Source organism: Glycine soja, chromosome 16 (genome assembly GCF_004193775.1).
Source record: "Glycine soja cultivar W05 chromosome 16, ASM419377v2, whole genome shotgun sequence".
In the NCBI taxonomy this organism is placed as follows: Eukaryota; Viridiplantae; Streptophyta; class Magnoliopsida; order Fabales; family Fabaceae; genus Glycine; species Glycine soja.
In genome coordinates this window covers 9,675,795-9,692,321 of record NC_041017.1, presented here as the reverse complement: position 1 = coordinate 9,692,321, position 16,527 = coordinate 9,675,795, and the positions used below count along the sequence as shown (strand labels likewise).

The 16,527-nt window shown below is 36.8% G+C and overlaps 1 protein-coding gene across 1 annotated transcript in view; it reads right to left on the bottom strand.

The window, feature by feature from the left end:
• LOC114391200 (protein FAR1-RELATED SEQUENCE 5-like) overlaps positions 1–16,300 on the bottom strand; it is a 61,724-nt gene extending 45,424 nt beyond the window's left edge. Inside the window, exons 1-2 of the mRNA XM_028352237.1 lie at positions 16,200–16,300; positions 5,377–5,386 (exon numbers count right to left, since the gene is read on the bottom strand). Of these exons, the coding sequence (XP_028208038.1) occupies positions 5,377–5,386; positions 16,200–16,300 (111 nt within the window). The remainder of the gene's footprint in view (positions 1–5,376; positions 5,387–16,199) is intronic.
• Between the last annotated feature and the right edge of the window lie 227 nt (positions 16,301–16,527).

The window sequence follows — 16,527 nt, the reverse complement described above, 5'->3', positions numbered from 1 at the left end:
GGTAAAATTGGACTTGTTCATTCCAATCAAAGAAGTTAAGCCCTTTAAAAATTGGCATATACGAAACATTAGAATTCAATGAGTTGAATAATAAAATTTCACATAAGTGTTTTGAGACATAGAATACATGCTATGCATATAATATATTCAAACAACAATAAATATATATTAATGCTCTCTTTTGGGTGATACACCAACACACAACATACAACATAATGATGCTGATAAAAGTATAATATATTATTGGCAGTTAAATAGCACCAATTTTGGGTATATAAATAAAATTAATGATACACACAAATTGCCTACAATTATATTCATTAATTATGAGAACAAATAATCAAGCTTTGGACAATCCATAAATGTCTTACAAGAATGAATTCCAATATACCCATAAAGCAATATTATACATTTTCAACATCCATTATTGTTCTATGGGCAATTGAAGAAAATATCATTAATTTGAAATTAAATAAATGTAAAGATTTGATCACTACGACGACTAAGAAATCCATCATAGACTTAATTTCAAGCAAACACGGCCTGCATATACTCACTACTACCAACAATTCATAGAATTCTCGTTAATTTCATTCCAGGCCTCATGCCATTCACTCACATTATAAAACAAAATCATTGAACATCAATTCTTGGTCAATCATTATAAACATGCATCATTATCTTTATTATTTTTTATTCACATATCAATCATTGCAAGATACACATGAACGTAGATTTCCCACATAAAACATTATAATAGTAATATATATAATTTTGTGCTTTTCGACAACCATAAATCTTTAGGTAAAAACAAGGCTAAGTCTTTATGTTGAGAAACTACAACATCAATGATATGAAAAGGTTTCGTGACTTCTCATGTGTCATACCCTAATTTCATCCAGGGATCATTGTTTATCGGCATGCGACCTTTGTTTGACCATCTCAAAATGTTTAACACCCATCGCGGTGGAATCCGTAAAGTTCCGAGATGTTTCGGGGAGAAATCGGCCAAAAGCACGAAAATGAGAGTGTATTTAGCAAAGTGGGGGGGGGGGTGTGTAAATAAACTATTACACTCTAATTTCATCCGGGGACCATTGTTGATCACTTCGGAAGGCTTAACACTCATCGCGGTGGAATTCGTAAAGTTCTAGGAAGTTTCGGAAAGAAAACAGCCAAAAACACAAAAGTGAGGGTGAACTTATCAAACACGGGGGATGCACTCAGGAAACTTCATCCAGAACATTCTAGAAGGGGGGGTTAACTTATCAATTACGGGGTGTGTTCAGGAATCTTCCTTAAGAAGCCTCTGGGCAGCAACCACCTCCATTTTGTTAAAAAATGGCATTCGGGGCATCCGAGGCTTCCGTAAAATTTCTAAAAACCTTGGGTTAGCATATTTCACTTAATATTGGTGAAAGGGTAGAGAAAAAAGAGGAAAATCAAGTTTGAAATGCTCCCGTAAGGCTTTCGTAACTTTTCCGTAAAATACGAAAAGGGAGGTGAACTTAGTAATTAGGGTGCGCTAAAAAATCTTCCTCAAGAAGCCTCTGGGCGGAAAGCACCTCCCTTTTTCCCTATAAATAGGGGAGGGGGGCTGTTTCAAAAATGTTCATGACCCCTAGGCTATGCATTTCAGCTATTTTGGGTGAAAAAACATGTTTCCGTGAAGAAAATCCAAGCTGAGGTGTTGTCGTAACGCTTTCGAGATGTTTCGTGAGCAAATCTGTGAAGATTTTCCGTCATTCTTCACCGTTCTTCATCCTTTCTTTGTTCTTTCTTCGGTCTTCAACCGGTAAGTGTTCGAATCTGAGACTTTTAATTCATTTCTTGTTTTGTTTGCTTTCATCTTTATCTCGTTCACTTTCGATTTTCTTTTCTTCTGCTTTTAACGAGCTTTTTACCATTTATTTAATTCGTTATCTCGCCTAATAAATGATAAAATGAATTTCAACCGATCATTTTGTGTTGTAATCTTGTTTAATCACTGTTAAAATAAAATCCAACCGATCATTCACGCTGTAACCTCGGTTAAATAAAAAAAGGCAAAATAATAATAAAAAATCAAAATATCTTGAAAAATAATAATAATAAAATAATCAAAATATCTTGAAAAAATAATAATAAAATAATCAAAATATCTTTGAATAAAATAATCAAAAAAATCAATCAGACGTTTTTCTTTGAGAGTTTCCTTGAATGAATTGACTAATAACCAAAGTGAAACTAAGGCTAAAATCAACTCACAAATCAAGCTTTGTCCGCAAAAGTCACTCAAAACCATTTTAAGGTCCAACACCTTAAACGGTCCTCTTTGCTTTTATCGGTTAATATGGACCGTTCAAAAGCATAAAATCAACCCATAACTTTACCCCTTTTGCAAGAACTACGTAGGTCTGATTTCCTCATCACAATTGAGGATACATAGGAGCAAAAACCCCATTTTTTTCGACCACCCCAAGAGATCATTAATGGTCCAATGCCTTAACGTTTCTCCCCTTTCAAAAACCAAGAGATCGTTAATGGTCCAACGCCTTAACGTTTCTCTCCTTTCAAAACCTAGAGATCGTTAATGGTTTAACGCCTTAACGTTTCTCTCCTTTCCAAAAATCAAAAGATCGTTTAATGGTCCAACGCCTTGAACGACTTTTGTTCGGTTAAAATATATCTTGCGAAAAAAGATAAAAACAACTTAACCAACATTTAGTTCTGAAAGAACTACGTGAGTCTGATTTCTTCATCGCAATTGAGGATATGTAGGAGCAAGGGAAATACCCTTGTCGACCACAAAAAGATAAAAAAATACAAAAAGGCCAATAAAAAGCTGAAAAACATAAAAAGGGAAAAATACATAATTTTGAAGTCATATTTGCACACTTGATTGAAGGTTTCCGTCCCTTGTGACGGACGCGTGAGGTGTTAATACCTTCCAGTGCATAAAAACAACTCCCGAACCTTTCACGATTAGAGTTCATAGACCACACATTCCAGTTTTTCCGACGTTTTCCTCGAATAAACGTTGGTGGCGACTCCGCGCACCTTCCTCCCTTGGAAGACGCACCCATGAGCCCCGCGTCGCCCTCCCGCCGAAGGGTAGGTTGCGATATCATGATACAATAAATCCAAATTGAGACATAATTTTGATGCACAAAAGGGAGAGGCACATACATATATGCAATGGAAAATCGAAACCAACATCAAAAGCCATACCATCGAAACATCTAATAAACATACATGAAAAAAAAAAAATCCCTAAAATTTCATAATTAGGGTTCATAAAATTTGGGAAAAACATCATTATTGGAGAATCGTAAATGTCACAGCTAAACTCTTATACAACATGTAGATTGTGGCCTTCTAGGATTCTCAATAATATAAAACTAATAACATCTTGAAACATATGATTCTCACAAATAATAGATAAAAGTGTGTATCTTTCTCCATTAATGAGACTTCTTTCTAGTGTGTTTTAATTCCTTGAAAGAGAAGGGAAACAAGATTTTGCTTCTTTTTGACTCTTCTTTCTATTCTCTCTATCTTTTGTAATGACAGTTGGGGTTGAGAGAATATTCTAATGCTAGGAAGGAGATCTTATTTCACATTAATGAATATTAACCTCTTTGTAACCACTACTCCCATCAAATAACAATTGTCTTTATAAACTACTTCGCTTAAGCCCACGACTCATTTACAACTTAGTTTATAACAATTAGCTATTTATTTATTAGTCCTTAATAAGCCACATGCTTCTCATAAGAGACATTAAATCTTACATTGTAACACTTCAATTTTTAGTCCAAAGATATTACTTGAAAAACTCTTTATTTAATTTATTTTCGAAATGTGTCACAATTTTAATTTCTACTTCTAGTTTGGTAATATATATATATATATATATATATATATTGTTTTAAAAATGCATAATTCGAAAAGCTATAAATCTTAGCATCAAATTAAATAGGTGCAGATATAAAACCCACATAGTTTCCATACATAAATAATGTAACATAAATAGTGTCATAGAAGAATAAATAAATATACAACGCATAAATGTCTAAAAGTAAGAAAAATAAGTTATACATAACTAGTACAACAAAATATTTCCACTTGGAGAAGCCATCCCTCAAAATAGATCAAAATAAGCAAAAGAAACCTAAGATCAAAGCATACCACTACCAAACTAGAAGTACTGAACTATATATAAGACATGTCCTTGGGAAGATCATCATACTCCTCCTCGGGCGAAGGCTTTTACTGTCACAATAGTTCTTTGTACTTTTCAATTTCCTTGGACGTCATATCATAATGGTCTCCTTTATTCTCGATAACTTCAACTGAACGTTGCCTCATTTGTCGTACCCCATCGGAGTCAACTTGAACTCCAAGTCATGATGAGGCTCCACAAGTCCTAAGTACAGACGAAAATCCTCATAGTAATAAAGCTCTAAAGAAGATGTGAATCCCTATAGAATGTAGCAGGTGATAGTACAGTCTACAGTAGTGGGCATTGCATCTGGATATTCTACTGGCACCACATGTACCTGGGTGCGGCATGTATAACGAGTAGTACATGTTACCTTACATGGCCATACTCATTCCTTCTATGAACTACTCCAAACTTGCAAGGGCATCGACGTCATCTATACCTGAAAGTTGTGGGTTGTAGGGATGAATCCTCTACTCCTTAAAATGTAATGAACAAGCAAACAACAAAATACAACCTACTTAACCACTACGTGTGGTTTATCTAGGAAAACAACACTCTCGAGATACTAAGCACATAACTAGCACATTTGTCACATAGTAGGGCCCAACCTTTTCTGCCAAGCCTCCTAGGTCTTATGGTCTTATACAATTACGTGGATGACAATGGGGGTGATCGCCACATGTGAATACAATGTACACTAATCTCCAAGCTCCCAACTCAAAAATCATAGTCTTAAAGTCCATTAGGAGTAGCAAAGTGAGGCCTGTGAGCTCCTCATGAGTGTACCAAATGTCGAGTAGTCACCACTAGCTAATTCCCTTAGGTTCCTCAAACCTCTCTGCCCACTATACCATAGTGTATCTCTATCCATCATCTACTTTCTCAACGCAATCTCACTTTCTCGCAGATGAAATAGAACCATCGATTCCTTATTCTCTATTTAGCCTTCATGTCATTTACATCAACAATCTCGTACATCCAAACAAACAAGAGAGAGAGAGAGAGAAAGACAAAAGAGATAAGACTCAGGCCTACATACTACTCTCAAGGAACCAATCTTGAGCCCTCAAGCGGTAGAAACTACTTGTCACACAAATTCATCGAAGAACATAATGACTATAATTACAACCATCTAACAATCATAACAAACAATTTGATGAGGGTCGGACACCCCCGGACCTAGACCACAATGCGTACAGATAGAATAGCAATATACATATATAGCAGAATGTAAATTTGCACACCACATATATAATTTGTCGGAGTTCACACTCTACCGTCTTTATCATTCAAAAATAACAACAATTATTTATATGCATCTCAGTATCTCTATTAGCAGAGAACTACCAAAATTCAAGACATACAATAGTTCTGGAATAAATAATCATGAGGTCACTTCATCTAGGGGTACAAATTACAAAGCTTTCATGCTACTAGTTATTCTTTCAATTTCAACAATTGCCTGTCTAAGGTTATTAGTCTACAGATATGTTTGAAACTATTTTTAGCGCTCCCTAATATTTCCTTAAGATTTTTTTACTTTATAAAACAATTTTATTGAGCTTAAAATTACTAAGATAAGTCGCTACTATTTGAAATCAAATTGGTATCCAATTTTGCAAAGTTTCGCTCCTAAACTTTTTTTAATTTTCTAAGTGTTCTAGGAATCGATTTTTCATAAATTTTACATGCTACCTTATATTTTCACACCTAACAAACTCATTTTTGAAAGTCAAATCTTTAGGAAAAATAGTCCATACAACCATAACAACCAGTTCAGTTTTGTGGCAGTTTAGTCCTAAAATAAAATTCCTTAAATTTGTTTTTTTCATAACTTTTATTAGAAAACTTCGATTTAGGTGAAATATAAGGCTAACCCTAAGTTTTGACAACCAAAGAACCCATTTTTAACCTTAAAATTTCAAGAGAAGCAACACATCATACATTTCTAGCCAAGGAAGTAGCTACGAATTTTTGAACATCAAAACAACTTTCAGTGAAACTTAGCTTCCAAAGACAATAAGATTAGGGTTCAAGAATTAGAGAGACCCCCCTTACCTTGATGAAGCTACAAGAAAATGGCTTAGATGAACAAGGAGCTTTGATCCTTGATGTCTCAAGCTTCAAAGAATGAAAAAAAAAATGAAATTTTGGAACCATGAATGAGAAGCTTGCATGAATTTGATAATGAAACAAGAAGAGAAATAAGATTAAGAGCCAACTTGTATGAAGCTTGGAATAAGAAAGAAATGGACTCCTCTCCCTCTTGGTGAACTCGTGCAAAATGGTGAAAGAAGGGTTCCAAATTGATTTTTAAAGAAACAAGATAATGTTGAAAGCTTAAGGAGACAAGCCTAGATGACAATATGAATGACCTATGGCCAACCCTGTTTAACATGCCAAGCCATGCCTTTTAGGATTAGAGTTGCTTTTGAAATTTTAACCAAAAATGGTTAAAGTAAGTTTAAACCAAAAATGGAAACTCATCCTATCCTAATCCCTTAGATAGAGGTGTGTAACCTTCCTTGGATTTTGTGTAATTTGAGTGAACCTTGCACAAAGTCCACTCTCATAGAGCAAAATTACACTGTCACTCAAGACATAGTGTAATTCTTTCACAGATGAAATTTTAGCTCATAAATTTTTTATATCTCTCTCAAGCTATGTATTTTAAGACAATTTCTAGTTATAATTTGCTAACACATTCATACTAAAAAACAATGGTGCATACGTTAACTGATATCTAAAAAAATATATAAAAATACTTAAGTATTTTAATATTAATGGATAAAATATTTGCAATTAGGGTACCATAATACCTTTCCTGACTGTTAACAAGTGGATAGTAAAAATACCCATACATATTATCATGAGTACCTCTAAGAGATATCCATTTCCTATTGATTGCAGATTTTATGATTCTGCAAGTGAGGATTTTTTTGCCAAACCTTAAAATCACCGTTTTTATAAATTTCAAGAACTAATTTGATAAAAAAGATAAAGTTGAGATATTATAGCCAAGTTAAGTACAACATTGAAAAATACTTTAACAACACTAGATGGATATAGAAGGAGGCATTGCCAAATCAAAACAAACTACCAACGTGGAGAGTGGACCCTACACAGAGCACAGTTGTTAAACCCTGTTCGGCTCCACCAGTCAGATCGGTCCAACTGGGACCTGGTGGCCTAACCAGACCGATTCCACTATTGGATCGGTCATGCAATTGACATGGGATGACCTGGACGGTTAGGGCACCAGATCCCGGTTGGATCGGTTCGCCCTGGTCGATTTTACAAAAAAAAAAATGGACTACCTCTACGATGTTGTTTTAATGTCTCATTATTATCAATTTTTATTTTGGATTTTGGAGTATGGATGAACTTTTCTTACTCAAAGAATATTAGTTATATACTTATAATATATATATATATATAAATTTTGAATTTTTAATATATATTAAGTCAAACCAGCCAATTAGTAACCCACCAGTTAGATCATTAATCCACTAAGGGTGTTGCTAGGTGCACCCATCATCCTTTAAAAATTCCACAAATGCCCCTGCTTTTTTTCCTTGTGCGGATTAAGTTGATCCGTGGAAGACTCGCGAACCAAGTGCGGATCAAGTTGATCCGCGAGTCTTTTACGGATCAAGTTGATCCGCGAGTTTTTCCACGGATCAAGTTGATTCGCCAGTCTTCCACGGATCAACTTGATCCGTATGTTGATTTTACTTCTACGGATCAAGTTTGGCTTACGGATCAAGTTGATCCGTAAGCCTTCTATGGATCAACAACGGATCAACTTGATAGGGTGTTGGGCCAAATTGTGGATTGGCAAGAGTGGGAAGAATTTGAATGTTGGAAAGGATGAATTGCAAGAGATTTCAAAGGATGAGATGGAGCTCAAGAGATAGGAAGAATATGAATACAGATTTCAGGAAAATCTAGGAGATAGGGTGTTGGGTCATGCTCGGAAGGTGGAGGGATCAGTGAGGAAGAAGACAAATGCAAGGAAAGAGCAGAGAAAGAGAAAAGAGGAGAGAATGGCTATAGAACAAAAGGAGAAGGAGGAGGAGTTGAAACACTTAAAGAATTTGAAGAAGCAGGAAATACAAGAGAAGGTTAAAAAGATAATGAAGACTACAGGGATCCATGGTGATGATATTATCCCATTGTCTATGGCAGAAATTGAAGAGGAATTTGACCCAGAGGAGTATGATAGAATGATGAAAAAGGCATTTGACGAGAAATATTATAATGCAGAGGATGCTGACCCTGACTTTTGTAGTGACATGATGACAATGAGAAGCCAGATTTTTAAAAAGGAGGATGAATTACTTGGGCTTCCTAAAGGCTGGGATGCATGTAGATCAAATATTAATAGGGATAATCTATCACGGAAAGCCAAGAGAAGGCAACAAGTGGCTAATTTGAAGTTATCACAATCAACAAGTGTCTAAGCATGGAGGAAAACACTGAAAGCTATCACTGATATATGCAGGTAACTACTTTAATGCGAGGTTAATTTGAAGTAGCTATATAAAAATATCCATTGCTATTGTTAAATAATGACTAGTTTAATAAAGCATTTCCTTTCTGCTTAAGGCGATTTATTTTAAATTAATGTGATTATATTCAGTCACAATTAAAGTGATATTGGATTAAGTTCATATATTTATTTATTTTTGAAAAGGATTTGCTTTCTCCCCCTCCCCAACCTTGTCGGCTTGTAACTTTTTTGGTTGTTTTGTAGAAGGAACCAACTAACCGAGGAACTTACGATCTTAGAACAGATTTGGAGCTTACTATTGCAAATTACTATGCCGTGGATCATGGATGTGTTTGCCTAAGTGTTTTTGTGGAGAGAAGTTTTAGTTGTCTTTATGTTTTCTCAAAATGGAGTTTCTTAGAGTCTATGTAATTTCTTAGCATACAATTACAAAATAAATTTCGGATCAAGTAATTTAAACATAATTGACAAAATAAAACTAATATTATAAACTAATATTATTAATCAAAATAACTTAAAATATACAAAATGTTAAGTCAAATACATCGTCAAAAACTAATGATATCTAAAGTGTGAATAAACTATTGCTGATCCGTGCGCCGCCTATGTCGAGACCTCACATACACATTTCGGTCTTATGTGACACCCCTAGCAATCCTGGCGCATTTAGATCCTGCTCCAACACCTCCATGATCGCATGACAAGCCTCCTATTAAATAGAAAACAAACGAATTATACAAATTAGTATTAAAATAATTGAAGTAAATGACATACATCTAACCAAATAGTAACACTTACCACTGCATGTTTGGGCTCGTCCGCATCAGGATCCGCATGTGTCGATGCCGATGCTGCCTCATGAGGGATATGACTGGGCTGCGTCGCATATGCATCTCGAGGAGGATTCGTCTGTGGCATAGTCATGAATGGATGCGATATGACAAAGAACCAATCTATGTAGTCAGGCGCACACTGACCTGGCACAACACATAGATCACCTGCTGTCGCTAGATGGTCTGAGTAGTGCGTCCATGTATCGTCCACGTCATCATATGACACCCATGAATGGACAGGGTGTGCAGGAATGCACTGGACATAGCCGAACTGGCGTATAACCCTCTCCGGTCTGTATCTAACAACAATAGGCCCCCAACGGAGCTGTCCCGAGAAGCACGAAATCAAATGAAAGTTCTGCACAGGTCGGTGCTCCGCATATGGCATCCAGAAGACATCTGGGATTCTCAGACGATCCAGGCACTGCCTGTACGTCGCTGTAGATACCTTCTTCACAGTCTTCTTTGTCGCAATCCACCGACATGCGCGTGGTGACACCTCGTCGTAGTCTGAATCAGCATTGCACTCTACAACTGATGAAAAGTGCTCGTAAATCCAACACTACAGGGTTTACATGAAAATCATACAAGTTAATTAAATATACACTCATTAAAACATTGTTGTAGTTAAATTATGAAATACATGTTAATTACCTGTAACAATGTGATGTAACCAGCAAGCTATCGGCTGGTGCTGAGACTGGCATCATTAAGCTGATCGTACATATGGACGAGGCCAACAGCTCCTCATGCATACCGCCCAGCAAGAGTGAGGTCACGTAGGGCCTGTATGTGTGCGACATGAACATGGGTTGTACTCTTATTAGCAAAAAGAGTGCAACCCAAAAGATGTAGAAGATAAGCACGAGCGGCAACTGTCTAGTGTTGCGTCTGACATCTGCGCTGGTATACATCTCGCAGCCACTGCAGGCGTACGTATGGTCCACCACATTGACCTGTCTCGGCCATGACCACCTCTGTTGAGACCATTAGTAACTCAACCAACAGTAGCACCGCCTCGTCGGTGCACAGAGGCTGGAAGTCATGGAATGCGCTGATGATAGGCAGATGGAGAAGAGACACAACGTCGTCCAGCGTGATCGAAACCTCCCCCACAGGAAGATGGAAACTAGAAATCACCCGGTGCCACCTCTCGACAAAGGAGGATATAAGTCCCCAATCACCGGTGTCTATTGAACACGCAATCAAAGGACATAATCTTATCCCAGCAACCATGTCCTCAATTGCAGGAACAGGCCTGCCCAAGTTATGCACCTTCCTCCCATGGGAGCATAACTTCAACTTAGGACGTTTCTGAATTGAAGTATAAAGGAACACACAATTTGTTCAAATAACGTCAATCAGTAACCAAAAACTAAAAAAAAAAAGTTAACTAATATTAATATTATAAATACCTTTCCAGACCATACGTTGCCCGCAACATGGTCAACATATTTTGTAAGCACTGATAGGTCCCTGGGTCCACCAGGAAATCCCTCAGGCTCGTCCCCGTCAGTCTTTGCACTGGTATCCCGTGCGTCAGTCTCTGCACTGATTTTCTGTGCGGCAACATCTACCATGGGTTCATCCCAGCTACAGCAGCCTCTTCCTCTGGTACCGCAGGCGAGTCCGCAGGTACCACAAGCACATCATCGTCAAGAATGACTGGTACCCGTCGCTTGCATGCCGATGCGGTCGGCCTTTAGCACTGGGGAGCACCGTCAGTATCATCACCATCCCCTTCTCTCCCCAGACCTCTGGCACCAACCCTACCTAACGCACGACCTAATCCTCTAGTCTTAACCATGATATGCAAATGTGTGATCGACTTTAAGTTATGCAAGACAATTTACTAATGTTGCATGATGGGTTCTATGATGACCCATGCATATCATGTATTCTTATCGAAATTTTTTATTCAAATATCATGTATTCAGGGTTCTAATTTTTGTTAGCATTTTTTTGGGATTTGGTGGATAACATGTATTCTAACTACTATTTTAATTGACCAACTTTGGGTATATATTCTAACTATTGTTTCTAATTGTTTGCAAGTTGAGGTCAATCATTTGCATGAAGTGTGTTTGCTCTATTATTTCCTAACTATTGCTCAAGTATGTGATTTATCTCTGCAGTTGCATATTGATGTTTGTGATGCAATCCTACCTCGCAAGTGCATTGGATAGAAGACTCCAAGTAGATTGGGCCAGAGATCCAAGGGAAGGCCCTAGGATTCTTATGAGCCTTAGGGTAGATTTTGAGCCCATGGGTTAAGTATGAGCCGTCTTATCTTTGTAAATATTAGAATAGGTTTTTCCTTCGTTTGGGCCTTGTATTTTGGCCATTCTAGTAGTATAGGGTTTTAGCCTTGTATTTCGAGGCATTTTGAGTAGTCTTTGTAGTAGAAATTTTTTTTTTGTATTTTCATGTATTTTGTCATGGGGGTGAGCTTAGCTATTATAGGGGGTGTGTAGCTAAGCTCTAGCTTCTCATCTCAAGGAGCTGAACTTAGCTATTAGAGAGGTATGTGTAGCTAAGCTCTAGCTTATTTAGGAATCTTGTTAAGGAAGCTTCTCAAGGTGGTGAGCTTAGTTATGAGACGGGTGTGTGTAGCTAAGCTCTAGTTTCTCAAGGAAGTTTTCTCAAAGAAGCTTCTCAAGGAAGTTTTCTCAAGAAAGCTTCTCAAGGAAGCTACCTAGTCTATAAATAGAAGTATGTGTAACACTTGTTGTAACTTTGATGAATGAGAGTCTTGTGAGACATACTTCAAAGTTCCACTTCTCTCCCTCTTTTATTCCTTCAATTTCGTGTTCCCCCCTCTCTCTTTCTCTCCCTCTTTCTTTTCTTCATTGAAGCATCCTCTCCAAGCTTCTTATCCAAGGCTTATCTTGGTGGTGAAACTCCTTCTTCCATGGCTTATTCCCTAGTGGATGGCGCCTCCTCTCACCTCTTCTGATTTGTCTTCCGCTGCATCTCCATGGTGGAAAATCACCATTAAAGGACCTCATTGAAGCTCAAAGATCCAGCCTCCATAGAAGCCCCACAAGCAAGCTTCCATCAAGTGGTAATCAGAGCACAAGAGTTTCAAGTAGGTGCTCCTTAAACCTCCATTAATTGTTTGCTTTACCTTTTCTTCTATTGTTGTTTCTTCATTTTTCTCCGTGTATCTCCTCACATGTCTTGTGCTAAATGTTTTTAACATGATTCTTTAGAGTTTCCACCGATTAAACTTGCTATAGAAGCTAGATTTGATTTTCTATGGTTCAAATTTCTTGTTCTTGTTCTTGAACCATAAATTATGTTGAGTTTAGGTTCCTTTGAGTTTTGTCTTGTTATTTTTTGTGGCTGAAACCTAAACCATAAAATTCTTACAAAATATTAAAGTAGAAGAAAACATCAAAAATCTAGAGTGACTTGTTCACCTATTGTAGTTTTGTCATAGAAGTCATGTCTAGTCATGAAACTTGTCACATAAGATTTCTTATGTTGTGCTGAATTTTATTTTCTTGTTTCTTTGTCTAACTCATTTGTTCATGAGTGTATGAAATTCTTTTAGCCTATTATTTGATTTGAGTCAAATCTTTCATGTTAATTAGTCCTTAACATGTTCATGCAAAATTCTTAGAGAGTCTTTGATTGTGAACCTTTTCTTGAACTTTTAGGTTTCCTTATGATTGTGTCTATTGTGAATTTGAGTTTTGGTGATTGAATTGCTGGCTGAAATGTTGATCCTAAATAATATTGAACTCCTAAAACTGTGGTAAACAATCCTAGTGAGTTCAACATACATAGGAAGGTTGAAAGTAAGCCCAAGGCAATCAATATACCATGCTTAAAAAAAATCGCTGGTGCTGGCAGCTTGGACATACAAACTTGTAAAAATTACTGAGAATTGGTTACTTCGAATTTGGATCTGAAATTTTTAATGAATTTTCTAGACATCTGGAAAAAAGTTATACAAAAAGAACCAAGTGATTTGGATAAAAGGAAAAAATACTAAAAATCACACAAGTTGGCAGAAAAATCAGTATCCAGGAAAAAAAAGTGAAAGGGAAGTGTGCTTGTTCTTTTGGCTCAAAATTTATTCTATAATTGGTGCCTATGTTATACCAATCTTAGTTCCGAAATTTCAATTGAAAATTACTGTGAAAACAAGTGCCAAAGCTAGAGGTTTGTTGAGTCTTTTTTTTATAGTTTTTTTACTCTACTCTAGAGCCATTCTAAGTTTCTCTTTGAGCCCTAGCTTGCTTCTATGTCATTTTCATTGCTTTAATTGTTGAGTAATCCTTGAAAAATTTTCTTGTTAAAACTCCATTGGTTTAGCTTTCATTTCATTTTTTTTGGTCTTTGGTTATTGCTTGTCTCTTTGTTTCCTTGTTTGTGGGTTGCCATATAGGGAATTGGAAGGAGGATTGATGTCATCCCTTGAAGAATTTGAGTCAAGAAGAAAGAGGCCAACCACCTTAAGAGCTATTGGACTAAGAAACACTCCAAATTGAGTGAATCACCAAAGAGAGAACAACCACCAAAATTGAGGACCGTTTTGTAATTTTGTAATTTGCAATTTACTTACCTTCATTGCTTTCAAGTTTTGTAACAAAAAGGCCTTTCATTGGAAGTGTGTTGAGAGCCTCCAATAGGTTACCAAACTTCCATTTGTGTGTAACAATTTTAGGCAATTTTTCCTTAGGATAGTGAGTGTTTTGTTGGGAACCTTGAATGTAGTCATCCAAACACTCTTAGGATTCGCCTAGTTTACATTTCTTGCTTACTTTCATAGCTTATTTCCTTTACCTTCCTTGTCAAACCGCCTAGATAGCTTTCCTTTTACCAATTAGTTTTTTTCCCTTATCTTTCACACCTCTTTTAGTGTTTATTTTGGCTAGTTTCAACCATAGTTTCTTTTACCTTTTGTTTTCTAACCTCCAACAAGAAAGAACCACAACTTAGGAACCAACATGAGTCATCATTCATCTAGTGTTAATGGCGAGGGTACTAGTCATAAATACCCTTTATCTAGAATCTTAGATGAGTTGAGTTCCCTCAAGTTATGGAAAGAAAAACAAGAGAGAAAAGAAAAAGGAAAAAAAAGAGTGGAAGAAATAAGTCAAGATGAAAGAAAGAAAATAAGAGAGCAAGAAAGAAGAAAAATAATGAGAAATGAAAAGAGAAAAATATGCCTCCTATAGTAGTCATAACTCTTGCAATAGCCTAAGTGAAGAACTTCGTGACTATTATGAAGGAAGGCATAGGTCACATCTTAGACCTCACTCCCATAGAAGAGAAAAGGAAAGAAAGCCTCAAGAGGCTAACATTAACCTCCCATACTTCCATGGGAAGAACAATGTAGAGGCTAACTTAGTTTGGGAAATAAGGGTAGAGCAACAACTTAAAAAGAAGTCTACATCAAAATCTTATGGGTCTCACTCTTACCCAAAGAAAGACCAAGGTCGAGGCATCTTAGGGGTGACACTTTCTAAGCCCAAAGATGATAAGGGGAAGACAATAGAAAAGCAAGTCCCTAAGGTTAGTATGCAAGAGAAAACTAGCTCTATAAAGTGCTTTAAATGTCTTGGAAGAGGATACATTACTTCTCAATGCCCCACCACAAAAACCATGATTATGAGGGGCCAAGACATTTATAGTAGCCAAGATAAGGCTACTACTTCACCTTCCTTTAGTGAAAGTGAAAAAGCAAAAGGGGAAGAATCTAGTGAAGAAATGTACCCCCAAGAAGAAGGACAACAATTAGTGGTTAAAGAGAAGTGTAAGGAGGTAAGTGTCTCCTCCAAGAGGTTAGCTAAGAAGGAAACTCATTTTACAATAAATACAAACATTAAAGAAACTTTCTCTCTTAGACAACCTCCACATTTTCTCTTTTGTAAAAAGACACTTGCTAGCATTGCGACACCTCTTGGGCTTGAGTTTATTCCTCAAGTAAAGAAGTTGTTGGATGAGGGTTTGGTTCGCAAGAGCTTAAATCCTTGTGCTTTGTTGGTGCCCAAAATAGGTATTATTAGGCACCAAGTCCCTAAAATAGGTGGTATGATGAATGTTTTGAGCGGTGCAACCCTCTTTTATAAAATCACTCGTGCACCTAACATCTTCATGGTGTGTGTACATAAGGACCCATTAGGTAGGTTTCTTCTTATTTTTAGTTTCAATACAAACTTAGGTACTCATATGGGACACCTTAGGTTTGTCATACTTTTTGGTAGGAATAATCAATATGAAAATACAGAAAAAGATATGATTTATTGCATTACTTTTCTTAATTTTTCAAATAGTGATCAAGGGGTTCCCATGAACCCTAAAAGAATAAAGGTCATTCTTGAGTGGCCCACTCCACCAAGTATAAGAAAAATTTGGGGCTTCCATGACTTAACAAAATTTTACAAAAGGTTTGTCCCATATTTTTCTATACTTGTGGCACCATTCATTGAGTTGGTGAGAAACCATGTTCCTTCATGGGAAGATGCCCAGGAAATGGGTTTTCAGACCTTACCTTACTTCAACATACCAAACACCACTAATACATATGTTTTTGTTCTTTTTACAGGTGTTGAGGGAAGGAGCCCAGAGTATGAAGAACCTCAAGATTTGAGGTCAAATCCTTTCCAAGGTGGAGGGAATGATGCAATCCTACCTCGCAAGGGCATTGGATAGAAGACTCCAAGTAGATTGGGCCAGAGATCCAAGGGAAGACCCTAGGGTTCTCATGAGCCTTAGGGTAGATTTTGAGCCCATGGGTTAAGTATGAGCCCTCTTATCTTTGTAAATATTAGAATAGGTTTTTCCTTCGTTTGGGCCTTGTATTTTGGCCATTCTAGTAGTATAGGGTTTTAGCCTTGTATTTCGAGGCATTTTGAGTAGTCTTTGTAGTAGGGATTTTTTTTTGTATTTTCATGTATTTTGTCATGGGGATGAGCTTAGCATAGGGGGTGTGTAGCTAAGCTCTAGCTTATTTAGGAATC